At 45.9% G+C, this 27,743-nt stretch overlaps 1 protein-coding gene across 2 annotated transcripts in view; it reads left to right on the forward strand.

Moving 5' to 3' along the window:
- The first annotated feature begins 710 nt into the window (after positions 1-710).
- Positions 711-27,743, forward strand: part of hprt1 (hypoxanthine phosphoribosyltransferase 1) — a 64,209-nt gene continuing 37,176 nt past the window's right edge. For both annotated transcript variants that reach the window (XM_048544644.2, XM_048544643.1), the window contains exons 1-3: positions 711-767; positions 12,581-12,687; positions 26,691-26,874. In XM_048544644.2, the coding sequence (XP_048400601.1) occupies positions 744-767; positions 12,581-12,687; positions 26,691-26,874 (315 nt within the window). In that variant the 5' untranslated portion in view covers positions 711-743. The remainder of the gene's footprint in view (positions 768-12,580; positions 12,688-26,690; positions 26,875-27,743) is intronic.

Genomic DNA, 27,743 nt, shown 5'->3' on the forward strand with positions numbered 1-27,743 from the left:
TTGTTGTGTTGAAATCCTGGAATTTCCTCCCTAAGGGCATTGTGTGTTAACCTGCAGTGGTTAAAGAAGGCAGCTCACCACCACCTTCTCAAGGGACAACCAGGGACGGGTAACAAACGCTGGCCCCGCCAGTGACACCTGTGTCCCATGAGTGAATTAAAATAATTGAGCTAATGACTGCAGACCCAGGCTCTCTGGATCACGTCACCATCTCCTGCCATTGATAGGGGTTTGACAGAACAGATGTTGAGAGGATGTTTCTGATTGGATGCAGTAAGGAGTTGAAACAAAGTGACACAGATGCTGACAGACCGACTGAGTATGTGCAGTACTTTTTATTTTGCTCATCTGCAGTTATTTGTTTTGTATTTTTAGAGATGGGGAGGGCACAGGATGGTCGGTCTTTGCAATGTCTGGCGATGAGAGCACTCAATGGGGTTCCAGGTCAATGGCAGGGAGTAAGCTGTTCGACCGAAAGGTCAGCTCCAGGCACGATGGGCTGAACGGCTTACACCCAACCGTGGGGCGGGGCTTGTGGTGTTGCCACGATCCAATAGGCTCCAAGCTGGCACCGGTGCTATCACGTGATAAATGAGTAGACCAGTCATGGCGAGAAAAGAGGGCGCGAGATATCTGGGCTTTGATTGGCCAGCGTGGCGTGGGAGTGGTTGGTTGTGATTGGCTGATGGCGCGGGAGCCGGTGTCAGAAGGCGGGGCCTTTGGGAGAGGGACAGGGAGAGGACATGGCGGCGTCTGACTGTGTTGTGGTGAGTGAGAGAGGGGCCCAGAGATACAGCTCAGTCTGTTGCTAATGTCACTGCTTCGTGCCGCGGGATAGTACACACTCACTGAGGCCTCGGGCCCTACGGGCATTGACGCATGAGGATACCGTTCGGCCCATCCTCTCTGTGGTGGCTCTGTACTCCAGCGTGACCGGATCCCGCGTGATCTCCCCCCTCCCCCACCCCCACCCTGCCCCACCGACTCTGGGGTTTCCTCCTGGAACCAGAGGAGCGGCAGGGGACAGGCCGGTCTCCCAAAAGGATCAGCACTGGCACATTTAATATTTAGTTATGTATGTAAATTATATGGGAATGTTAAGCACATTTGCAGACAATGGTAAGACTGTTAAGAGTGATGAATACCAAAGGAGCAGGTTGTTGGTGAAAGGAAACTAAGGAAGCGTTGTTCAGGTGGGTAGGGCAATAGCACATGGTGTTCAGAGATAACAAGGTGTAGAGCTGGATGAACACAGCAGGCCAAGCAGCATCTCGGGAGCACAAAAGCTGATGTTTTGGGCCTAGACCCTTCTTCAAGTGCAAGGTGATGCGCTCCCTAATAAGAAACAAGCTGAGGGAGTATTTTAATGAATGGCAGTTCATTGAGTAGCTCAGAGGAACGCAGGAATTATTCACCATTAATGGGGTAATTGTTCACAACATAGAACATAAAACATTACAGTGCAGTGCAGGCCCTTCGGCCCTTGATGGTTTCACAGGTTGGTGCAACAATCTGAAGCCCATCTAACCTATGCTGTTCCATTATCATCCATATGTTTATCCAATGACCATATAAATGCCCTTAAAGTTGTCGAGTCTACTACTGTTGCAGGCAGGGCATTCCACGCCCTTACTATTCTCTGAGTAAAGAACCTCCCTCTGACATCTGTCCTATATCTATTACCCCTGAATTTAAAACTATGCCCCCTCTTGCTAGCCCTCACTGTCTAAGAAAAAAGGCTGTCACTGTCCACCCTATCTATCCCATTCACAAATCCCTGAATTTGGCAGAGCACGTGAATAAGATTGTTAAAGAGGCACATGAGACACTTGCTGTGAATAGAAATTGTATCAGGAGCAAGGAGGTAAATGCTGGAGTTGTACAGAGTGTTGTTAAGGTTGCAGGTGGACTACAGTTCTGGTCACCTCTCTATAGGAAGGATGTGATAGCACTAGAAGGGCTACAGAGGAGGTGCACCAGGTTGTTACCTGGGATGGAGAAATTGAGTTACAAGGAGACACTAGATTGGCTCAGAGATAATGGGAACTGCAGATGCTGGAGCATTCCAAGATAATAAAATGTGAGGCTGGATGAACACAGCAGGGCAAGCAGCATCTCAAGAGCACAAAAGCTGACGTTTCGGGCCTAGACCCTTCATCGGAGAGGGAACTGGAATAAATAGGGAGAGAGGGGGAGGTGGACCGAAGATGGAGAGAAAAGAAGATAGGTGGAGAGGAGAGTATAGGTGGGGAGGTAGGGAGGGGTTAGGTCAGTCCAGGGAAGATGGACAGGTCAAGGAGGTGGGATGAGGTTAGTAGGTAGCTGGGGGTGCGGCTTGGGGTGGGAGGAAGGGATGGGTGAGAGGAAGAACCGGTTAGGGAGGCAGAGACAGGTTGGACTGGTTTTGGGATGCAGTGGGTGGGGGGGGAAGAGCTGGGCTGGTTGTGTGGTGCAGTGGGGGGAGGGGACGAACTGGGCTGGTTTAGGGATGCAGTAGGGGAAGGGGAGATTTTGAAACTGGTGAAGTCCACATTGATACCATATGGCTGCAGGGTTCCCAGGCGGAATATGAGTTGCTGTTCCTGCAACCTTCGGGTGGCATCGTTGTGGCAGTGCAGGAGGCCCATGATGGACATGTCATCTAGAGAATGGGAGGGGGAGTGGAAATGGTTTGCGACTGGGAGGTGCAGTTGTTTGTTGCGAACTGAGCGGAGGTGTTCTGCAAAGCGGTCCCCAAGCCTCCGCTTGGTTTCCCCAATGTAGAGGAAGCCGCACCGGGTACAGTGGATGCAGTATACCACATTGGCAGATGTGCAGGTGAACCTCTGCTTAATGTGGAATGTCATCTTGGGGCCTGGGATAGGGGTGAGGGAGGAGGTGTGGGGGCAAGTGTAGCATTTCCTGCGGTTGCAAGGGAAGGTGCCGGGTGTGGTGGGGTTGGAGGGCAGTGTGGAGCGAACAAGGGAGTCACGGAGAGAGTGGTCTCTCCGGAAAGCAGACAGGGGTGGGGATGGAAAAATGTCTTGGGTGGTGGGGTCGGATTGTAAATGGCGGAAGTGTCGGAGGATGATGCGTTGTATCCGGAGGTTGGTAGGGTGGTGTGTGAGAATGAGGGGGGGATCCTCTTAGGGCGGTTGTGGCGGGGGCGGGGTGTGAGGGATGTGTTGTGGGAAATACGGGAGATGTGGTCAAGGGCGTTCTCGATCACTGTGGGGGGAAAGTTGCGGTCCTTAAAGAACTTGGACATCTGGGATGTGCGGGAGTGGAATGTCTTATCGTGGGGGCGGAGGCGGAGGAATTGGGAATAGGGGATGGAATTTTTGCAGGAGGGTGGGTGGGTGGGTGGGAGGAGGTGTATTCTAGGTAGCTGTGTGAGTCGGTGGGCTTGAAATGGACATCAGTTACAAGCTGGTTGCCTGAGATGGAGACTGAGAGGTCCAGGAAGGTGAGGGACGTGCTGGAGATGGCCCAGGTGAACTGAAGGTTGGGGTGGAAGGTGTTGGTGAAGTGGATGAACTGTTCGAGCTCCTCTGGGGAGCAAGAGGTTGTAGACGTGCTCGCCAAGCTGGTGGGTTTGGTTGCAGACGTTTCGTCACCCTGCTAGGTAACATCATCTGTGTGCATCTAGTGAAGTATCTGTGTTCTGCCCTGCTTGTTATCTTTATGCCTTGGTTTGCTGGGGTGGTTGGTATTACTTCCAGTTCCTCAGAGTGGTGGCCTCGCCCCAACCATCTCAGCTGCTTCATCGACCTTCCCTCCATCATAAAGTCAGAAGTAGGGATCTTGCTGATGATTGCACCATGTTCAGTACCATTTGTGACTCTTCAGATACTGAAGCAGCCCGTGTTCAAATGTAACAAGATCTGGACAATATCCAGGCTTGGGCTGACAAGTACCTAGTAACATTTGTGCCACAGAAATGCCAGGACATGACCATCACCAATAAGAGACAATCTAACCACTGCCCCTTGGCTCTCAACAGTGTTATCATCACTGTCCCCTATTCATCCTGGGGATTACCATTGACCTGAAACTCAGCTGGACTCACCACATAAACACACTGACTACAAGAACAGGTCAGAAGCTAGGAATACTGTGGTGAGTAACTCACTTCCTGACTCCACAAAGCCTGCCCACCTTCTACAAGGCACAAGTCAGGAGTGAACTCCTCTTATTAGTCACTATTGGATTATCTTTTCTGCTGTGTTTTGGTCCCTCAGCGGAATGTGGATTATTTACAGCAAAGAATTACTATTAAGAGCTATTACCTAATTGCTGCCACACATTTAGTGTAGCTTCGCACCAATGAGATCCCACATATGTAAAATTTAGGGGTTGCAGGTTAGAGTCACTGTCATTGCTTGAGAACTGGCCAGCAAACAGATCCTTGCTTGAACCCAGCTATTCACAATTAGCTGAGGGGTTATAATGCAAGTTCTTCACTTTTGCTGACAACACAGGAGATTGAACTATGAGAAACGAGCAGAGATCCTTCAGTGTGATTTGGATAAGTTGTGAGAGTGGGCACATCTATGCAAGATAGAGTTAGCTACAAACAACAAAAACAAGAAGGCAGATTGTTGTCTGTTCATTGAATCTATCACTTTTCAATGAGACATGAATGTGCTTGGACACCATTTGCTGAAGATAAACACGCAAGTGCAGCAGACACTGAAGGTGGTAAATGGTTTGGCCTTCATAGGGAGAGAATTAGAGTACAGGGACAGGGATGTCTTGCTGCAATTGCACAGGATGCAAGTGAGATCGTACCTGGAGTATTGTGTGCTATTTTGGTCTCCCTAACTGGAGAAAGATGTTCTGGTGATGGAGGGAGTGCAGTGAAGGTTTACCAGACTAATTCCTAGGTGGGCATAAGAGGAGAGACTGGATCGGAACGGATCAGATTGGATTGGATTATATTCTCAGGAGTTTAGAAGAATGAGGAGAGATCTCCTATAAATATCTATAAAATTACAACAGGACAAAGCAAGACAGCTCTGATTATAAGAGGAGTCCAGAACCAGAGATCTCAGTCTAAGGATACCAGGGTAGGCCATTTAGGACTGAGATGAGAAATTTATTCATTTAGAGAGTGGGGAGCCTTTGGAATTTTCTGTTGCAAAAAAAAACAATTAAGTCCAAAACAGCATTCCACCCAGACCCACTGCCCTACCTCATCCCTGCACTTCCCGTAGCTAACTCACCTAAGCCTGCGCATCCCTGGATACGATGGGACAATTTAGCATGGCCAATCCACCCTAATGTGCATGTGGACTGTGGGAGGAAACTGGAGTACGCAGCAGAAACCCATGCAGACACAGGAAACTCCACACAGACAGTCATCCGAGGGTGGAATCGAACCCACGTCCTGGGTACTGAGTGAGCAGTGCTAATCACTGAGCCCCTGTGCCATCCCAGTAGGCATGGGGGTATGCCATTTGACCCATCAGTCCTGCTATCCATTCTTTATGGTCATGGCTGATCATGTAACTCATTAGCCTGATCCTGCTCTTCTCCCTCTAAGTTTTTGATCCCTTTAGTCCCAAGTGCTGTATCCAACTCCTCCTTGAAACCATAGTGTTTTGGCCTTGGCTGTTTTCTGCAGTAGTGAATACCACTGACTCACTAGTCTCTAGGTGAAGTGGACTTACAGGACCAAAAGGCCTTTTTTTTTGTATTTTCTATGTTGTTACTACATTACTATCACGGACTGAGAATGAGCTAATTAGATCTCAAATAACCTGTGGTTTAGGTTTTTTCTCAATATAATAATCTAGAATGGATTCCAGGAATTTACCCTGATTGTAATGCTTTTTAGTTATACCCAGTCCATGTGATTACTATATGACTGATGTTATATGCAGGCCTCACTACCTGATTTTCTATTGTGCCATACATAGCCATCATTGTTTGTCTACAAAATACTGTGAATGTTTGCTGCCTCTTGCTGTATTATGGACCCATGAAAGATTCTGTACCTTCATGTTTTATCAAAGACTCTCACTGTTGCTCATCTCTTGATCTGATCCTTTATTGACAGCACTATCGCACTACCTATTCCTTTTTGCCTGTTATGGCGTCACATTGTACAAATGAGGCCATTTGGCTAATTGGCCCAAGAAAACCTCTAAATTTACACTCATCCTAATTTCCAGCACTAGGCCTATAGCCTTGAAGGTTGTGTCATTTCAAATGGTCATTCAAGTACTGTTTAAAGGTTGTGAAGTTTCCTGCTTCAACTGCTCTCCCAGGCAGTGCATTCCAGACCTCCTCTGCCCTGTGAGTGAAAAACAGTTTCCTCATACCCTGTCTAAACCTCCTGCCTTCAACTGAAAATTATACCCCCTAGTTATTGACCCTTTGACTAAGGAGAACAGCTCCTTCCTATCCAGCCAATCCATGCACTTCATAATCTTCTACACCTCTATTCGGTTCAACAAAGAACAAAGAAACCTACAGCACAGGAACAGGCCCTTCAGCCCTCCAAGCCTGCGCCGATCAAGATCCTCTGTCTAACCTGTCATCTATTTTCTAACGGTCTGTGTCCATTTGCTCCCTGCCCAACCAAGTACCTGTCCAAATACATCTTAATAGACGCTAATGTGTCTGTGTCTACCACCTCCACTGGCAATGCGTTCCAGGCACCCACCACGCATATCTCCCTTAAACTTTCCTCCTCTCACTTTGAACTCATGACCCCTAGTAATTAAGCCCCCCACTCTGGGGGGAAAAAGCTTTTTGCTATCCACCCTGTCTATACCCCTCATGATTTTGTAGACCTCAATCAGGTCCCCCCTCAATCTCCGTCTTTCACTGATAAACCCATTTTCTTCCAAATGGGAACAGATCCTATCCCTCAATATCTTCTCCAGTAGCTTCCCTACCACTGAGGTCAGGCTCACCGGTCGATAATTACCTGGATTATCCTTGCTGCCCTTTTTAAACAAGGGGACAACATTAGCAAGTCTCCAGTCCTCTGGGGCCTCACCCGTGTCTAAGGCCGCTGCAAAGATATCTGTTAGGGCCCCGGCTATTTCCTCTCTCGCTTCCCTCAGTAACCTGGGATAGATCTCATCTGGACCTGGGGACATGTCCACCTCAATGTCTTTTAGGATACCTAACACTTCCTCCTTCCTTATGTCAACTTGACCTCGACTAAGCAAACATCTATCCCTAACCTCAACATCCGTCATGTCCCTCTCCTTGGTTAATACTGATGCAAAGTACCCGTTAAGAATGTCACCTATTTTCTCTGAATCAGCGCATAACTTTCCTTCTTTGTCCTTAAGTGGGCCAATCCTTTCTCTAGTTACCCTCTTACTCTTTATATATGAATAAACGGCTTTGGGATTTTCCTTAACCATGTTTGCCAGAAATATCTCATGTCCTCCCTTAGCCCTCTTAATCCCTCGTTTCAGATTCGCTCCACATTCCTGATATTCTTGCAAAGCTTCGTGTATCTTCAGTCGCCTGGACCTCATGTATGCTTCCTTTTTTCTCTTGGCTAGTCTCACAATTTCACCTGTCATCCATGGCTCCCTAATCTTGCCTTTTCTATTCCTCATTTTCACAGGAACATGTCTCTCCTGCACACTAATCAACCTCTCCTTAAAAGCCTCCCACATATCAAATGTGGATTTACCTTCAAACAGTTTCTCCCAATCTACATTCCTCAAATCCTACCGAATCTTGGTATGGTCAGCCTTCCCCCAGTTTAGAACTCTTCCTTTAGGACCACTCCTATCCTTGTCCATGAGTATTGTAAAACTTAACGGAATTGTGGTGGCTATTTCCAAAGTAGTCCCCTACTGTAATATCAGCCACCTGGCGGGGTTCATTCCCGAGCACCAGGTCCAGTATGGCCCTTTCCCGAGTTGGAGTACATACATATTGCTCTAGAAAACCCTCCTGGACACACCTTACAAATTCTGCTCCATCTTGACCCCTAACACTGAGTGAATCCCAGTCAATGTTGGGAAAATTAAAATCTCCCATCACCACCACCCTGTTTCTCCTACACCTTTCCATTATCTGTTTACATATTTGTACCTCTGCCTAAAGAAAACAGCATGAGCTTATCCAGCTTCACTTTGTTAGCTAATCTGCTCCATCAGATGCTATGTGCTCTGCACCCCCTGTAGTCCAGTCACATTCTTCCTATGGTGTGGGAACTAGAACTGCACACATGACTTCAGCTGGGGCCTCACCAAAGTTTTATTCAGCTCCAACCTCACCTCCGTGCTCTTATAATCTGTGCCACGACAGATAAAGGCAAGTATTCTCCTATGCTTAACTATTCTGTTGACTGTCCGGCCACCTTCAGGGATCTGTGGACAAGCTCCCCATGATCCCGCTGTTCCTCCTGAGCTTCCTAGTGTTGTACCATTTGTTGAGTACATCCTTGTCTTGACCGTGTCACTAATCTGTCCTACCTACCAATCTCAATGTAATCCACAAACTTGCTGATCATGTCCTCTGCCTCGCCAGCATTCTCCTCTGAATTTTTTATATTTCTCACAATAAGGGAGATATCCCTGTGGTACACCATTGAACAGTGGCCTCCAGCTACCCAAACAGCCTACTACCAACACCCTCTGCCTCCTATCACGAAGCCAATCATGGATCCAACTTGACAAATCACCCTGGATCCAATATGCTTTTACATACTTCATCAGTCTCACATGTGGGACCTTGTCGAAGGCCTTGCTTAATTTCATATAAACTAATTCAGCTGCACTCCCCTCATCTACATGGCTGATCACCACCTCAAAATTCAGCCAAATTTTTTAGGCATGATCACCCTCAAACAAAGCCATTGCTGGTTATCCCTGATCAAACCTGGCCTTTCTAAATGTCAAATACTGTTGGAGTATTCAGTTCCCAATCTTGGTCATCCTGTTGTCTTTTTCCATTCTGGCAATTGGACCCAGCCCATTTACTTCTACATGTACTGTCAATTCATTCACTTTTGTTGTAACTAGTGTCTTTATTCGGATAGATTACCTTTAATCCTTACTTGTAAAAATTCTCTTCACCTCTAGCCTTGCATGCTAGCACAGTCTAAAGTTTGTATACTTTAACCATTAGCTCAGGCAGTGCACTCAGGGTCTTGAACTTGGCTGGCACTGGACCCCACAGTAAACGTCAGTGTGTATTCGACCATGTTTAAAAATCATTCTCTGGAATTAGGTGTCATCAGAACCTGAACAGGACTCACCACATGAACACAATGTCTACAATAACAGATCAGAGGCTAGGAATACTGCAGTGAGTAATTCACCTCCTGACTCTGCAAAGCCTGCCCACCACCTACAAGGCACAAGTCAGGAATGAAATGGAATACTCCCCTTTTGCCTGGGTGAGTGCGGTTCTGACAACATCAAGAACCTTGATATCATCCAGGACAAAGCAGCCCACATGATGGGCGCCTGATCCAAATATTTTCAGCTCCCCGCCCCCACCCCCACCACCAATGCTCAGTAGTAACAGCGTGGTACCTTTTGATTTATTTGTTCACAGTAAGTGAATGCTAAGTCAGCATTTATTGCTCATCCCTACTTATCAAGAGGCAGTTAAGACTCAACCACATTGCTGTGGGTATGGAGTCACATGTAGGCCAGACCAGGTAAGACTTAACAGTCTAATGACAAAGCCACTAAGCCATCACCTTCCCTTTACAAAACGCGCTGCAGAAATTCACTAAAGATCTTTAGAGAGCACCTTCCAAATCTGTGACAATTGCCATCTAGAAAGAAAAGGGCAGCAAACACGTAGGAATGCCCCCACCTGCAGGTTCCCCTCCAAGTCTATGACCATTCATTGATGTAGGCAGTGGCCTAGTGATATTATTCTGGACTGCTGATTCAGAGACCCAGGTAGTGTTCTTGGGACCTGGATTTGAATCCTGCTACAACATAGAACAATACAGCGCAGAATAGGCCCTTTGGCCCTCAATGTTGTGCCGGCCTGTGAACTAATCTAAGCCCCTCCCCCTACACTATCCCATCATTATCCATATGCTTATACAAGGACTGTTTAAATGCCCCGAATGTGGCTGAGTTAACTACATTGTCAGGCAGGCTGTTCCACGCCCTTACCACTCTGAGTAAAGAACCTGCCTCTGGCATCTCTCTTAAATCTATCACCCCTCAATTTGTAGCTATGCCCCCTTGTACAAGCTGAAGTCATCATCCTCGGAAAAAGACTCTCACTGTCCACCCTATCTAATCCTCTGATCATCTTGTATGTCACTATTAAATCCCCTCTTAGCCTCCTTCTCTCCAATGAGAACAGACCCAATACCCTCAGCCTTTCTTCATAGGGCCTACGCTCCAGACCAGGCAACATCCTGGTAAATCTCCTCTGCACGTTTTCCAATGCTTCCACATCCATCCTGTAATGGGACGACCAGAACTGCACACAATATTCCAAATGAGGCTGCACTAGTGTTTTGTACAGTTGCAGCATGACATCACAGCGCCAGAACTCAATCCCTCTACCAATAAAACGTGGGATTTGAATTCAATAAAAGTCTGGAATCAAGAGTCTAATGATGACCATGGGACCATTGTCGATTTTGCAAACCATCTGTTTTGCAAATGTTTCTTACAGGAGGAAAGTACAATCCTTACCTGGCCTGCCCTACACGTGACTCCAGACCCATAGCAATGTGGTTGACTCTGAACTGTCCTCTGGGCAATTAGGGAAAGGCAATAAATGCTCACTGTGTGAATGAATAAAAAGAAAGTTGAAAATATATCACTGTTCCAGGATTTTAACCCAGGGACACTAAAGGAACTCCCTTCCTAAGGGCATTGTGGGTCCACTTGCGGAACATGAACTATAGTGGTTCAAAGGTAGCTCACCACCAGCTTTTCAAGGGCTGCTAGAGATGGGCATCACTGGCTGGGCCAGTATTTATTGCCTATGTCCCATAAGTTGGGAGGGTGGGGTGAGGAAGTGATGAGGTGTGATGGATTGGATGCTAGAGTGATGATTCCTGTGCTTGGGGTTTCCTGAATAATGGGTCTCGGTCTCAGGAATGTGCAGTAAGCCATTTCTGACTGACATGAAGGATTTTGTCATTCGTGGTGGTGAATCTATGGAATTCCCTCCTGCAGACGGGTGTGGAGATGAGGTGAGGTCACTGAATATATTCAAGAAAGAAAGAGACTTCTAGAAGTCAAAGATGTTCAAGTTCCTTGGAAGAAAGCAGGAGCATGGTGTGGAGATAAAGAATAAGTCACAATCATAAGATGGAGAAATAGAATTAGGCCATTAGCCTATTGAGCCATTCAGCCATGGCTGATTTGTTTCTCCACCCCCATTCTGCTGCCTTCACCCTGTAACCTTTGATTCCTTTGCTAATCAAGAACACCCCTATCTTAAAAACTGAAAGGACTGCAGAGGCTGTAAATCAGGAACAAAAACAAAGTTGCTGTAAAAACTCAGCAGGTCTGGCAGCAGCTTTGAAGAAAAATATCAGAGTTAATGTTTTGGGTCTGGTGACCCTTCCTCAGAACTGTTCTGAGGAAGGATTACCGGACCTGAAATGTTAACTCTGATTTTTTTTTTCTTCACAGATGCTGCTGCATCCCTATATGCATCTGTCTTCAAGACACTTAATGACTTCACTACCACAGGGGGTTGTGGAGGTCAAGTTTTACAGGTTTAGGATGCTCTGGCTTCACCAGGTCTTGTTGAATGGTGGAGTGGGCTTGATGGGCTGAAAGGCCCAACTCTCCTATTTTTCATGTTTGTGTTTTTCCCAATCATTGCCATCCAGACTTGGAGTGTGTGACCTTTCTCCAATGATGCTGGAATCCCTTCCTTAACAGTGTAGTAGGTCAACCTACATGGACAGCATCAGATCAAGAGTGGCCCACCCCCATCCAAGGCAATTACAGCTGGGCAGTAAATGCTACCTCAACCCCTACAGCCCCCATCCCCCAGGTAATTTAAAAAAAAAATTCATTTTGGTTCTTTCAAACCTATGGCACTGAATCAGGAAAAAGTCTTTGTCTCTCAAGCCAGTGATGTTAGATTGGGCAGAAGCTATTAGAGGAGGCAATATTAATCCAGAGACTTATGTCTTGTTCTGGGAACCCAGGTTCTGAAGACCACCAAAGATGGTGGAATTTGAATTCAATAAAAATCTGGAATGAAGAGTCTAATGGTAACCATGAATCCATTGTCAATTGGGAATTCCATCTGGTTCGCTAATGTCTTTTAGGAAAGGAAGCTGCCAACCTTACCAAATCTGCTGTTGGTCTGCAGTCACATGTAGGCGAATGTGTTTGACTCTTAACTGCCCTCTGGACACTTAAGGATAGGCAATAAATATGGCTTCATCCTGTGATTGAATTTTTAAAAGAAACCTTGACTTCAGTCAGTGATGCTGGATTGGAGGAATCTGTTCAGCTCCTAAAGCTAATACATAGAAACTTCAAGTGCTGATTTCTACCACCAAACTGCATCAGAAGAATTTAAAGTTTTTAATGTAAATTTGAATATGTTAAGATCCAATGCATATGTTCAGAAGAATGAAATAATTTTAATTTTGCATTATTATATTTTTTAGATCACTGATGATGAACAAGGCTACGACCTCGATCTGTTTTGCATCCCAAAGCATTACTCAAATGATCTGGAAAGAGTATATATTCCTCATGGTTTAATCATGGATAGGTTAGTGGTTTATAATACACTGTTACCTGACCGTATATCTTTTGAACCGTCAAGCACCTTTGAAAGAAGACTTTGGGGAAGTCAGTCGTTAATATTTAACTGTTCCAGAATTGCTTTCTGATCAGCTTCGGTGCTTTCTTTGCCTAGCACTGACTGCATTTTCTTCAAAAACTATATACAAACCATATGGCTGCCTCAGCTCCTTTAGGCTGGAAAACCAAAGAACCACAGATGCTGGAAATCAGAAATGGAAATTGCTTGGGGGGGAAAAAATACTCAGCTGGTCTGGCAAAAATAGGATTCTGCGGAGAGAAAGCGGAGTTATTGTGTTCTGAAGACGGCTCACTGGATCCGAAATGTTCACTCTGTTTTCTCTCCATAAACTTCTATTTTTGTTTTTAGATTGAAGCAGATGTTGAATACAGGAATAAATGTCTGTGCTAGCTGTTGTGACTATTTTATTTTCCTAATTTGTCTCCTGCTTTAGGTGTTAGAGTGGAGACACATGACCCTGAGTAGGGTCTTTAAGGAGACTACATCACACTACATGAACCAGTACCTATGTTCGGCACTCATATGTTGATCTCTACATTCACTGCCTATTCCCTCTAATAACCTACATTTTGAAAGAAACTTTGAAATGACATCAGCATGAGAACAAGCCTCTTCAGCTTTCTTTGATTATTTTGAATTGTGGCTCTGTCCTCTTGAGTTTCTTAATTACATTGTCCCGTTAAATCTCTCTCACTTCATATTTACGACTTCTTAACTTTTCCCCTAAATTCTAGTCTTTTCCTTTGACAGAAAGCAGTTTTCAGAATCCACTGTCTTCTGCCCCTTCAGAATCTTGTATGTCTCGATAAGATCACCTCTCATTCTTCGAAATCCCAGTGAACATAGCCTGTTCAAGTTTTCATTGTAACCCCTCCATTTCAAGAGTCAATTAAATGAAATAGAAACCAGAATTGCTGGAGAAACTCAGCAGGGCCGGTAGCATTTGTGAGAAGAAAGCAGAGTTAACGTTTTGTCTGACGACTCTTCATCAGAACAGTTAGCAAGTAGAAAAAGATGGTATTCATGCTGAAGAGAAAGCTTGCGGGGTGTTGGGGTGTGAATGTTGTGGGTGGAGTTGTTTGGATGTGAGCTTAGAACATAGAACATTACAGCACAGTACAGGCCCTTCGGCCCTTGATGTGCCGACCTGTCATACCGTTCTGAAGCCCATCTAACCTACACTATTCCATGTATGTCCATATGCTTGTCCAATGATGACTTAAATGTACCTAAAGTTGGCGAATCTACTACTGTTGCAGGCAAAGCGTTCCATTCTGTTACTACTCTGAATAAAGAAACTACCTCTGACATCTGTCCTATATCTTTCACCCCTCAATTTAAAGCTATGCCCCCTCGTGCTCGCCGTCATCATCCTAGGAAAAAGGCTCTCCCTATCCACCCTATCTAACCCTCTGATTATTTTATATGTCTCAATTAAGTCACCTCTCAACCTTCTTCTCTCTAACGAAAACAGCCTCAAGTCCCTCAGCCTTTCCTCGTAAAACCTTCCCTCCATACCAGGCAACATCCGAGTAAATCTCCTCTGCACCCTTTCCAAAGCTTCCTCATCCTTCTTATAATGCGGTGACCAGAACTGTACACAATACTCCAAGTGCGGCCGCACCAGAGTTTTGTACAGCTGCAGCATAACCTCGTGGTTCCGGAACTCCATCGCTCTATTAATAAATGAGTGTCGGGAGGACATGGTCAGGACCTCAGTGTCACACGAGTGTACTGGCAGACAGCAAGCTGGATTGTAGTGTTAGCGAGTTTTGAAGATTTGTAGCTCAGGTTGAGATTCTGGATGTGAGATTGCTCGCTGAGCTGGAAGGTTAGTTCTCAGACGTTTTGTCACCATTCTAGGTAACATCATCAGTGAGCCTCCAACGAGGCGCTGGTGTTATGTCCCACTTTCTATTTGTCTGGTTAGGTTTCCCTGTGTTGGTGATGTCCTTTCCTGTTCTTTTTCTCAGGGGATGGTAGATTGATTTGGAGCCAATGTGTTTGTTGATGGAGTTCCGGTTGGAATGCCATGCTTCTAGGAATTCTCGTGCGTGTCTCTGTTTGGCTTGTCCTAAGATGGATGTGTTGTCCCAATCAAAGTGGTGTCTTTCCTTATCTGTATGTAAGGATACGAGTGATAGTGGGTCATGTTGTTTTGTGGCTAGTTGATGTTCACGTATCCTGGTGGCTAGCTTTCTGTCAGTTTGTCCAATGTAGTGTTTGTCACAGTTCTTGCAAGGTATTTTGTAGATGACGTTCGTTTTGCTTGTTGACTGTATAGGGTCTTTTAAGTTCATTAGCTGCTGTTTTAGTGTGTTGGTGGGTTTGTGGGCTACCCTGAAGCCAAGAGGTCCGAGTAGTCTGGCAGTCATTTCGGAAATGTCTTTGATGTAGGGGAGAGTGGTTATGGTTTCTGAGCCCGTTTTGTCTGTTTGTTTGGGTTAGTTGCTCAGGAATTGGCGGACTGTGTCATAGCGTCGTAGTTTCCTTTACCCCAGTTAAATATCTTCCCCTGGTAACTGCTCCTTTCCCTTTCTATGGCTATGGTAAATGCGAGGCTGTTGTGGTCACTGTCGCCAAAGTGTTCTCCTACCACGAGATCTGACACCTGTCCTGGCTCATTGCCGAGCACCAAATCCAAAATGGCCTCTCCCCTTGTCGGCCTGTCCACATACTGAGTCAGGAAACCCTCCTGAACACACCTGACAAAAACGGCTCCATCCAAACCATCTGCACTAAGGAGGTTTCAATCAATATTGGGAAAGTTGAAGTCACCCATAACAACAACCCCGATACGTTTGCACTTTTCAACAATCTGCCGGCCAATGAGTTCTTCGATCTCCCTACTGCTATTTGGGGGTCTGTAGAAAACCCCCAGTGAGGTGACTGCTCCCTTGCTGTTCTTAATTCCACCCATACTGACTCGGTCGACAAACCTTCCTCGGCAACCTCAGCCCATACCACCTCAGTAGACGAGTCCTCATCAAAGGTTCTTTCAGCCACCGTTATACTGTCCTTGACCAACAAAGCTACAACTCCCCCTCTTTTACCACCTTCCCTGACCTTAATGAAAGATCTAAACCCTGGAACCTGCAACATCCATTCCTGACCCTGCTCTATCCATGTCTCTGAAATGGCCACAACATCCAAATCCCAGGTACCTATCCAAGCTGCAGGCTCACCTACTTTATTCTGGATACTCCTGGCATTAAAGTAGACCCTCTTCAATCCAGCTTGCTGTCTGCCAGCACACTCCTGTGACAGTGAGGTCCTGACCATATCCTCCCTATGCTCATCCTCCTGTGTACTAGGACTACACCTCAGTTTCCCATCCCCCTTTTGAGCCAGTTTAAATCCACCTGAATAGCACTAGCAAATTTCCCACCTAGGATATTAGTGCCCCTCTGGTTCAAGTGGAGACTGTCCTGTTTGTAGAGGTCCCACCTTACCCAGAATGAGCCCCAATTGTCCATGTACCTGAAGCCCTCCATCCTGCACCATCCCTGCAGCCACGTGGTCAGCTGAAATCTCTCCCGGCTCTTTCCCTCGCTATCACGTGGCACGGGTAACAAACCAGAGAGAACCACTCTGTTTGTTCTAGCTCTCAGCATCCACCCTAGCTCCCTGAAACCCCTATCCCTCTTTCTACCTATGTCGTTGGTGCCAGTGTGGACCACGACTTGGGGCTGGTCACCCTCTCCCTTTAGGACCCCAAAGACACGATCCGAGACATCTGCCATCCCTGATAATCACCTAAACAGAAAGTTTAAAACAAAAAAGAAGCTTACATTGATTTGTCCCTGGTGTATAAGGTTAGAGGAGGTGGATGGGTGGGAGGCCCTACAAGGGTAGGGTCTCGGGTTTACACAACGATCACTTACATAGCTGAGGGATGAAAAAAAAGTCACTCCCTTCCCAGAAACCTCTGCTCCGAGGTGCTGTGATCGAGGTAAGCTTTTTAAAGATTCAAAAACAGTGACTCACCGGCTTCCCGACAGGCCCCTGGTCCAAATATACCACATCAACCGGTTTACTCTCATCTACCTGTTTGGTTACCTTTTCAAAGAACTCAATAGGGTTTGTGAGGCACGACCTTGCCTTCACAAAACCGTGCTGACTATCCCTAATCAAATTATTCTTTTCTGGATGATTATAAATCCTATCCCTTATAACCTTTTCCAACACTTTACCAACAACTGAGGTAAGGCTCAATGGTCTATAATTACCAGGGTTGTCTCTACTCCCCTTCTTGAACAGGGGAATCACATTTGCTCTCCTCCAGTCGTCTGGCACTATTCCTGTAGACAATGACGAGTTAAAGATGAATGCCAAAGGCTCGGCAATCTCCTCCCTGGCTTCCTGGAGGATCCTAGGATAAATCCCATCCAGCCCAGGGGACTTATCTATCTTCACACTCTGTAGGATTTCTAATACCTCTTTCTTGTGAACCTCAATCCCACCTAGTCTAGTAGCCTGTATCTCAGTATTCTCCTTGACAACATTGTCGTTTTCTAGAGTGAATACTGTCGAAAAATATTCATTTAGTGCTTCCCCTATCTCCTCTGACTCCACACACAACTTCCCACCACTATCCTTGATTGGCTCTAATCTTACTCTTGTCATTCTTTTATTCGTTATGTACCTATAGAAAGCCTGAGGGTTTACCCTGATCCTATCCGCCAACAACTTCTCATGTCTCCTCCTGGCTCTTCTGAGCTCTCTCTTTAGGTCTTTCCTGACTACCTCGTAGCCCTCGAGCCTCCTAACTGAGCCTTCGCATCTCATCCTAACATAAGCCATCTTCTTCCTCTTGATCAGAGATTCCACTTCCTTCGTAAACCATGGCTCCCGCACTCTACAGCTTCCTCCCTGCCTGACAGGTACATACTTATCGAGGACACACAGGAGTTTTTCCCTGAATAGGCTCCACATAGCCTGTATCTATTTCCAGACCCCATGTCTGAATGTGAGAGAAGCACTGAGATTTGAAAGGAGGAGAAAATCATGAAGTGGTGAGGGTGAGAGAGAAAATCACCCTGCAATGATAGAGAGTGAGAAAATCAGTGAGAAGACGGTGAAGAAAAGTCACTGAATTGAGAAAGGAAAAATCAACAAACAGAGAGTTTCCAAGGAGAGGATGACTGAGAAATTGCCAAGAGTATGTGAGGAAGTGAGATGACCATCGAGGGGAGAGAGAGATAAAGCAATTCACCGATAGGAGAGGACAAGAAAGATGATTACCAAGAAGAGAAACAGAGATTACCGTCTCAGTGATTACTGTCTCGGCTTACAGGTGGAGATAGAGCCAAGAGAGAGAGCTATGAAAGGGATGGGTAAACAAGGCGATGATGGATAGCAGGCCTAGACAGAAGAAAAGCTGAATAAATGTTGAAGAGTAGGAACGAATGGGTGAGCTGCACTGAAAGGAGCCCATATAATTTGATAATAGGCTTCAGATACAAGGAGAGAAAACAAAAGTAAAGATGGAGAACAAGAAAAAAGGTTAGAACAGAAATCTTGTCGTAGAGAGACACAACTTCAAGGTGGAAATACTTGAAAGAGATATGGAAGCACATTAATCGAATAAAACCAAGAACTATGGCTACTGGAGATCTAAGAGTCACTGTACCCGAAATATTGACTTTGCTTTCTCTGCATACACCTGTTGAGTTTTTAGAGCAATTTCTGTTTTTGTCCAAAACTGAACACACAATTCCAAGTGATAATGGGAACTGCAGATGCTGGAGAAACCAAGATAATAAAGTGTGAAGCTGGATGAACACAGCAGGCCAAGCAGCATCTCAGGAGCACAAAAGCTGACGTTTCGGGCCTAGACCCTTCATCAGAGAGGGGGATGGGGAGCGGGAACTGGAACAAATAGGGAGAGAGAGGGAGGCGGACCGAAGATGGAGAGAAAAAAAGACAGGTGGAGAGGAGAGTATAGGTGGGGAGGTAGGGAGGGGATAGGTCAGTCCAGGGAAGATGGACAGGTTGATGAGGTTAGTAGGTAGGAAACGGAGGTGCGGCTTGGGGTGGGAGGAAGGGATGGGTGAGAGGAAGAACAGGTTAGGGAGGCGGAGACCGGCTGGGCTGGTTTTGGGATGCAGTGGGGGGAAGGGATGAGCTGGGCTGGTTGTGTGGTGCAGTGGGGGGAGGGAACAAACTGGGCTGGTTTTGGGATGCGGTGGGGGAAGGGGAGATTTAGAAGCTGGTGAAATCCACATTGATACCATTGGGCTGCAGGGTTCCCAAGCGGAATATGAGTTGCTGTTCTTGCAACCTTCGGGTGGCATCATTGTGGCACTGCAGGAGGCCCATGATGGACATGTCATCTGAAGAATGGGAGGGGGAGTGGAAATGGTTTGCGACTGGGAGGTGCAGTTGTTTATTGCGAACCGAGCGGAGGTGTTCTGCAAAGTGGTCCCCAAGCCTCCGCTTGGTTTCCCCAATGTAGAGGAAGCCACACTGGGTACAATGGATACAGTATACCACATTGGCAGATGTGCAGGTGAACCTCTGCTTAATATGGAAAGTCATCTTGGGGCCTGGGATTGGGTGAGGGAGGAGGTGTGGGGGCAAGTGTAGCACTTCCTGCGGTTGCAGGGGAAGGTGCCGGGTGTGGTGGGGTTGGAGGGCAGTGTGGAGCGAACAAGGGAGTCACGGAGAGAGTGGTTTCTCTGGAAAGCAGACAAGGGTGGGGATGGAAAAATGTCTTGGGTGGTGGGGTCGGATTGTGGATGGCAGAAGTCTCGGAGGATGATGCCAAATCCAGCCCAGCCTGTCTCTGCCTCCCTAACCTGTTCTTCGTCTCACCCATCCCTTCCCCCCACCCCAAGCCGCACCTCCATTTCCTACCTACTAACCTCATCCCACTGCCTTGACCTGTCCGTCTTCCCTGGACTGACCTATCCCCTCCCTACCTCCCCACCTATACTCTCCTCTCCACCTATCTTCTTTTCTCTCCATCTTCGGTCCGCCTCCCCCTCTCTCCCTATTTATTCCCGAGCCCTCACCCCATCCCCCTCTCTGATGGAGGGTCTAGGCCCGAAATGTCAGCTTTTGTGCTCCTGAGATGCTGCTTGGCCTGCTGTGTTCATCGAGCTTCACACTTTATTAACTCAATTCCAAGTACTGTCTCACCAATAGTGTAGCAAGACTTATGTTTAAACTCCAAACCTCTGGCAATAAAGGCCAAAATTCAGGTTGCCTGAATTTATTGTTGCACCCACATGTGTAATGTTTTGTGCGTTATGCACAGATCCTTTTGGGCTGTACTGTTTTTGGAATCTCTCTCCACTTAAAGCTCTGTATTTTTTAATCTTTTCCAACCAAAGTGTAAGACCTCACTGTTTCCAACATTTCCTCAGACTGATCCTTATGGAACTGCACTTAGATACATCTTTACAACCTGAAAAAATGAGTTAATCCTGACTCTGTCTTCTTTATATTAATCAATCCTGAATTCATGATTGTTCCCAATACTGTGAACTCCTGTCTTATGTGAAAATATTTCCTGTAGAAATTGGAAAAATTTCAGCTGGTCTGGGTGGAATTGAGAGAAAACTGAGTTAACCTTTTGGTTCCAGTGATCAGGTCAGAACCTGATTGTTGTTCAGAGAAAGTTAGTATTTTCAATGGAGAGGTGGGGAAATGGGGGAGGAGTGATTGGTTAGGTGGTGATGGAGCCCAGAGAGAGAAGAAACAATTGGGCAGACAAAGGAATGAGAATGAATAGCTGAAAATGGGTTTTTTGTGGTAACAGACCACGTGATCACAAGGTCTGGTTTGTGGAGTTGCTTAGGGAGAAGGTGCTAAGGCCCTAAAATTAGCGAACTTGATATTGAGACCTGAAGGCTTCAGAGTTCCCAAGTGGAAAATGAGGTGCAGTTTTTCCAGCTTGTCCTGAGCTTTACTGGACCACTGTAGCAAGCCTGAGGAACGTGGTGGTGCGATGAAGTCGCAGGCAACTGGAAGTTCAGGGTCTTTTTTATGGACAGAACCGAGGTGATTTGCAGATCTTTTGCCCAGTTTGCATTTTATCTCCCCAGTGTAGAGGAGATGAAGTTGAGTGGCAAATGCAGTAGCCTAGGTTGAGTAAAATGCAGGTGAAGTGTGCTTCTCTTGGAAGGTGTGTCATGAGGCCTTGGATACTGAGGAGGTGGGTGAACAGCCAGGTGTTGCACCATCTGCAATTGCATGGGAAGGTGCCATGGGAGTGTGGAGGAGGAGTGGCCCAGATGGAATAGTCCCTGCAGAATGCTGATAAGAGGCAAAGGGAATGTGTCCAGTGGTGGCATCTTGTTGGAAGTGGCAGAAATTATCCTTTGGATGTGAATGCAAGTGGGGTGGTAAGTGAGGACCACTGGGGAACACCATCATTGTCGTGGGAGCGAAGAGGGGGCTGAAGATGTCAGACATTACCGAGGGCCTGTTGACCACAGCGGTGAGGAATCCTCGGTTGAGGAGGAAGGTGGACATTGCCATCTGAGGACACCTTGCTTCCTGTAACGACCCTATTCCATTCTCTATTCTGACGTTGCCAGCTTCTACAAGGAGCCTCACTCCCCACAGATATTGCCTGATATGCTAAGTTCCTCCAACAATTTCTGCTCTTGTTTCTTATTTCCACCATTTGCAGTTCTTTATTTTATTTTAATGTTTCTTCTCACCCGTCTCTTCCAGAACAGCACAGCACAGCACAGTACAGGCCCTTCAGGCGGAAGTGTCCTTTTCTAAGGCAAACCCACTTTCTCTAATCATATTTGAAGCCCCTTCACCCCAATTTAACAATGAACAATACAACAACTTAAACTGGTGACAGTGGCAGAACTTCAGGGATTTCAAAAAGCAGGAGAGAGCACAACTTTGAAATATTACTATCATTATTGACCCTTCAACTAACTATCCCTAATAAATCCATTTTTTTTTCCAAATGTGAGTAGATCTGCCCCAAAGAATCTTCACTAATAATCTCCCTACCACTAATGCACTGCTCACCAGCCTATAGTTTCTTGGATTATCCCTGTTGCCCTTCTCAACAAAGGAACAATTTTACCTATTCTCCAGTCTGTGGGACCTTGCCTGTAGCTAAAGAAGATGCAGAGATCTCTGTCAAAGCCCCAGCAATCTCTTCTCCTGATTACCTTAGTATCCTGTGACAGATCCCATCATGTCCAATCAACATACCCTTCCCTAATCTTACCATCATCTATGTCCTCCTTGGTGAACACCAATGCCAAGCACTCATTAGGGACCTCACCCCAACTTTCTCTAACTGTGCACAAATTAGTTCCTTTCCCCTTGAGTGGATCTACCCTTTCCCTAGCTCGCTTCTTGCTCCTAATATATGTATAACATTCATTGGGTTTCTACTTAGTCTTATTTTCCAACGGCATTTCATGATTGCTTTTAGCCCTCCTAATTCCTTGTTTAAATTTTTCCTGCTTCCTTTATTCTCCTCGGGGGCGTTGTATGATTTTTCAGTTTCTTAAACCTTACACATGCCTCCTTTTCCCTTTTTTTTGGTCTACACTTTCAATATTCTTGACATCCAGAGTTCCTGAATCTTGTCATCCTTGACTTTCATTGTCAACATAGAACAATGCAGCGCAGAACAGGCCCTTCGGCCCTCAATGTTGCGCTGACCTGTAAACTAACCTAAGCCCCTCTCCCTACACTATACTATCATTAACCATATGCTTATCCAAGGACTGTTTAAATGCCCCAAGTGTGGCTGAGTTAACTACATTGGCAGGCAGGGCGTTCCACACCCTTACCACTCTGAGTAAAGAACCTGCCTCTGACATCTGTCTTAAATCTATCACCCCTCAATTTGTAACTATGCCCCCTTGTACAAGCTGAAGTCATCATCCTTGGGAAAAGGACTCTCACTGTCCACCCTATCTAATCCTCTGATCATCCTGTATGTCTCTATTAAATCCCCTCTTAGCCTCCTTCTCTCCAATGAGAACAGACCCAAGTCCCTCAGCCTTTCTTCATAGGGCGTGCGCTCCAGACCAGGCAACATCCTGATAAATCTCTTCTGCACCTTTTCCAATGCTTCCACATCCATCCTGTAATGGGACGACCAGAACTGCACGCAGTATTGCAAATGAGGCCGCACTAGTGTTTTGTACAGTTGCAGCATGACATCACGGCTCTGGAACTCAATCCCTCTACAAGTGAACATGTTGGTCCTGAACACTCATTAACTGACCTTTAAAAGACTCCCACATGTCAGACGTGGATTTATCCTCAACGCAGCCCCCAATCTAATTTCTCCAGTTCCTGCCTGAATCTGGTATAATTAACCTTCCCCAATTTAGCACTTTCCCTCAAGGACCAGTCTTATCCTTATCCATAACTATCTTAAAACTTATGGAATTATGAGCATTGTTCCCAAAATGCTCCCCAGCTAAAACTTCGATGACTTGGCCAGGCTAATTCCCTAATACAAGGTGTAGTGTGGCCCCTTCCCTCATTGGACAATCCACATATTATTTCAAGAAACTCTCTTGGATGCACCAAAGAAATTCTGCCCCATCCAATTCCCTGTTTTATGTCTGCCAATCAATGTTGTGGAAGTTAAAATTACCCACTACAAACAACCCTGTTGGTGATGCATTTTTCCATTATCAGCTTACATACCTGTTCCTCCAGCTCCCACCTGCTACGTATCGTCTAACACTATCTTAGTGAGTGCACCTTTCCAATTTGTGAGTTGTACCAATATGGCCTCTCTGGATGAGCCCTCCAAGGTGTCCTGTCGTAGTACAGCTATGATGTTCTCCTTAATCAGTCATGCATCTTCCCCCATCCCTTTTACATCCCTCTCTATCTCACCTGGAATATTGAGCTGTCAGTCCAATCCTTGTATCAACCAAGTTTTTAAAAAATTTTTTTTGGTACTGGTTGAGTGGTACTGATCCCATCCCCACAAAGACAATCCCATTCTCCCTCCAAACCTAACTTTGAGGTTACTTGTCGTCGTCCCCACCCCCGGTAACCACAGTTTAAAATATAAACTCAGATTTGTGGCCTCTTCACAATAGCATCCTTGCTCAAGGTTTAAGACAGCCTGATCATTCCCCTTCAGGTTTTTTTTTAAATCACAAAAGGCCCCCCAGCCCTCTATCTTTGCAACATCTCATTTTTGTTCCTCCTTATACCTTAATGTCTCATCTGAGCCCAGTTCCACTTCCAGTACTTAGCCCCCGAGGATGTTGAGGTTATGTGAACGTTGCTTCCTGGAGCTTGAATGTAAACTCCCTTTAGAAGAGGTCCAGTTGGAGTGTTGGCGATGAGGACATTGTCTGGTTTGAGGTCTCGATGGATGATCTGGTTGAGGTGCAGGAATACCACAGCAGCACTGAGCTGTTGTATGAAGTGATTGTTCATCCTGCCATCAGCACATCTGCTCAGTAAGTAGTCATTCAAATTGCCCCCATCACAGAACTCCACCACAAACCGCAAAACATGGGACATCCTAGGATCAAAGCAACACTTTCCCTTCAGGCAAGTCTCGATCAGGAGCAAGTGGCTGTCTGATTCCCACAGAGCCTTCTTGATCCTCTGGGTGATTCCGCTCCTTTTGTAGGATGCACTCACGAAGCCAGATCACATTTTGGTGTCTCTTCTTCACACTGCTCAGTGCCCAGAACTCCTGCAGAGCCAGTTCTGAAGATTCGGGAGAGTTGCACAACACTTTCTTCACAGCAACTTTAATTTGGCTCTTGCAGTGTCTTGCTTCATACACAGTCCCATAACTCCCTTGGCCAAGTTCCCTAATGATCTTATAGTGGCATGGCTTCTCCATCTCAATCTAGTGCTTCACCCAGCTACCTCCCACTCATATCACCACCAACTCCTGAAACTCAACTGTTTTAATCCTGAAGCACCACCACTAAATTAAGTATATTATAAGAAAATGAAACCACAGGTTGAAATTTAATTTTCCATCACCCAAGTATCTGTGGGAAAAAGCTCTCTGTTTCCAGAAGTAGCTATGGTTAAATACCTCAAACACTAACTTATATAATAAACATGGGACAATAACATAAAATGCATTCAATACACATTGCACTTTTAAAATATCCCCCAACTCTTTTAAAAGTTCATATCATCTTTCAACCAAATTCCTGAACCTTTTTCCCCCTCTTCCATATAAAATAATCAGAGGGTTAGATAGGGTGGATAGGGAGAGCTTTTTTCCTAGGATGGTGACGGCGAGCACGAGGGGGCATAGCTTTAAATTGAGGGGTGAAAGATATAGGATAGATGTCAGAGGTAGTTTCTTTACTCAGAGTAGTAAGGGAATGGAACGCTTTGCCTGCAACAGTAGTAGATTCGCCAACTTTAGGTACATTTAAGTCGTCATTGGATAAACATATGGACATACATGGAATAGTGTAGGTTCGATGGGCTTCAGATCGGTATGACAGGTCGGCACAACATCGAGGGCCGAAGGGCCTGCACTGTGCTGTTATGTTCTATAAGTTTTTATAGTGGTTGCGACATTATAGTTCCATGTGCTAATCCAGGCTGTATGTTCTTTTGCCTTATCCGTTAACCTCCTTGCATTAAAATAAATACATTTCAGGCCACTCGAGTTGTTAATTTGCTTGGTCCGGCCTGTTCTTCCTGTTCAACTAACTTGACCTCTGTCTTCTCCTCAGTCACTCCAAATGCTGACCTACTGCTTTTGTTTCCAGCCCCACAGCACTAATTTAGCACGAGCAAACCCTATGACCAAGCATATTGGTGCCCTTGCAGTTTAAGTGTAAACCATCCTTCTTGAAAAGATCCCTCCTGCACTGGAAGAGATCCCAGTGATCCACATATCTGAACCCACCCTCCCCACACTGACTTCTCAGTCAGACATTCAACTGTAATATTTTTCTTCATTTATTCATTCGCGGGATGAGGGAGATCATTGGCCAGGCAGCATTCATTGCCCAGAGGGCAGTTCAGAGTTAACCGCATTGCTGTGGGTCTGGAGTCACATGTAGGCCAGACCAGATAAGGATGGCAGTTCATTCCCTCAAGGGCATTAGTGAGCCAGGTGTTAGACTGTTAATTCCAGATACTTATCGGTTTCAGATTTCACCATCTGCCATGGCAGGATTCAAACCTAGGTCCCCAAATCGTTATCTGGGTCTCTGGATTAACATTAATATCACTAGGCCATCGCCTCCTCCATCTTCCTCTTTCTGGCTTCCCTAGCACATGTCGCAGGAAATAATCCCAAGATTACAACCCTAGACGCCCTGCTTTTCAATTTTCTAACTCCTGAAATTCCCTTAGGCAGGGCTTCTTTCTTCCTGCCTAAGTTGTTAGTACTGACATGGGCCACAGCCTCTGGCTGCTCACCCTCCCGCTTCAGAATATCCTGTGCTTGCGCAGAATCATTCTTGACCCTAAGGCAGTATACCATCCTAGAGTCTTATTCATAACCACAGAAACTCCTATCAGTGCCCCTGACTATAGAGTCCCTGATCACTACCACTTGCCTTCACTTCAACCCTCCGTGCTATACAACAGTGCCAGTCGTGCCTCTGATTTGGCTGCTGCTTTGCTTTCCTCTGACAGATCTTGCCCCCAGTAGTATCCAAAACAGTATACCTGCTTGAGAGAGGAATGACCACAGGGGACTTATGCTCTGTTGCCTGTTTGCCTCTTGAAGTAGGAGTTAATTTTATATAGACTTTACTTTTGTGCCTGAATTAGTTTGGAGGTGTTGGTTTTGATTGTGAGGAGAGGAATCATTTGGAAGTAAAATTCAATTGACAATTTGGAAGAATTTGGTTCAAGGATGCAAATCAAATTGTGGGCCGAAGAATCCATTCCTGTATTGTACAGTTTTAAATAATTCAATACTTTTGTGCTGATTTCTCCATTTTAGACCATTTCAAAGAGGTGTGAACACAAATCTCTTTCTTTATCCGCAGGACTGAACGTCTGGCAAGGGATATAATGAAAGCCATGGGAAATCACCATATCGTTGCCCTTTGTGTACTCAAGGGTGGCTATAAATTTTTTGCTGACCTTTTAGACTACATCAAAGCATTGAATCGGAACAGTGACCAATCAATTCCAATGACGGTAGACTTCATCCGCTTGAAGAGTTACTGCGTAAGGATTTTTAACCAAGTTTTGAATTCTTGCTTGATAGTGCCAACCTGAGTGATGATGTAAAAGCGTAAATGCTTTCAAAGCTTTTAATCTTGCACTCATCAGATCTGCAAGAGCACCGAACTTTAGAGTGAGCAACTCTGAACGAAAGAAGGGTTGCACTTACTTATCAAGTCAACTCGGAGTCAAAACATTGCCGTGGGCAGTACACCAGGGAAAGGGAAATGGTGATACAGTAGTGATGTAACAAAATGTGGAGTTGAATGAACACAGCAGGCCAAGCAGCTTCTTAGGAGCACAAAAGCTGACTTTTCGGGCCTAGATCCTTCATCAGAAAAGGGAGATGGGGAGAGGATTCTGAAATAAATAGGGAGAGAGGGGAAGGTGGACCGAAGATGGATAGAGGTGAAGATAGGTGGAGAGGAGAATATAGGTGGGGAGGTAGGGAGGGGATAGGTCAGCCCGGGGAGGGCGTACAGGTCAAGGGGGTGGGATAAGGTTAGTAGGTAGGAAATGGAGGTGCGGCTTGGGGTGGGAGGCGGGGATAGGTGAGAGGAAGAACAGGTTAAGGAGGCAGGGACGAGCTGGGCTGGTTTTGGATGCAGTGGGGGGGAGGGGAGATTTTGAAGCTTGTGAAGTCCACATTGATACCATTGGGCTACAGGATTCCCAAGCGGAATATGAGTTGCTGTTCCTGCAACCTACGAGTGGCATCATTATGGCACTGCAGGAGGCCCAGGATGGACATGTCATTTGAGGAATGGGAGGGCGAGTTAAAACGGTTCGCGACTGGGAGGTGCAGTTGTTTATTGCGAACTGAGCATAAGTGTTCTGTGAAGCGGTCCCCAAGCCTCTGCTTGGTTTTCCCA

This window comes from Stegostoma tigrinum, chromosome 15, assembly GCF_030684315.1.
Source record: "Stegostoma tigrinum isolate sSteTig4 chromosome 15, sSteTig4.hap1, whole genome shotgun sequence".
In the NCBI taxonomy this organism is placed as follows: Eukaryota; Metazoa; Chordata; class Chondrichthyes; order Orectolobiformes; family Stegostomatidae; genus Stegostoma; species Stegostoma tigrinum.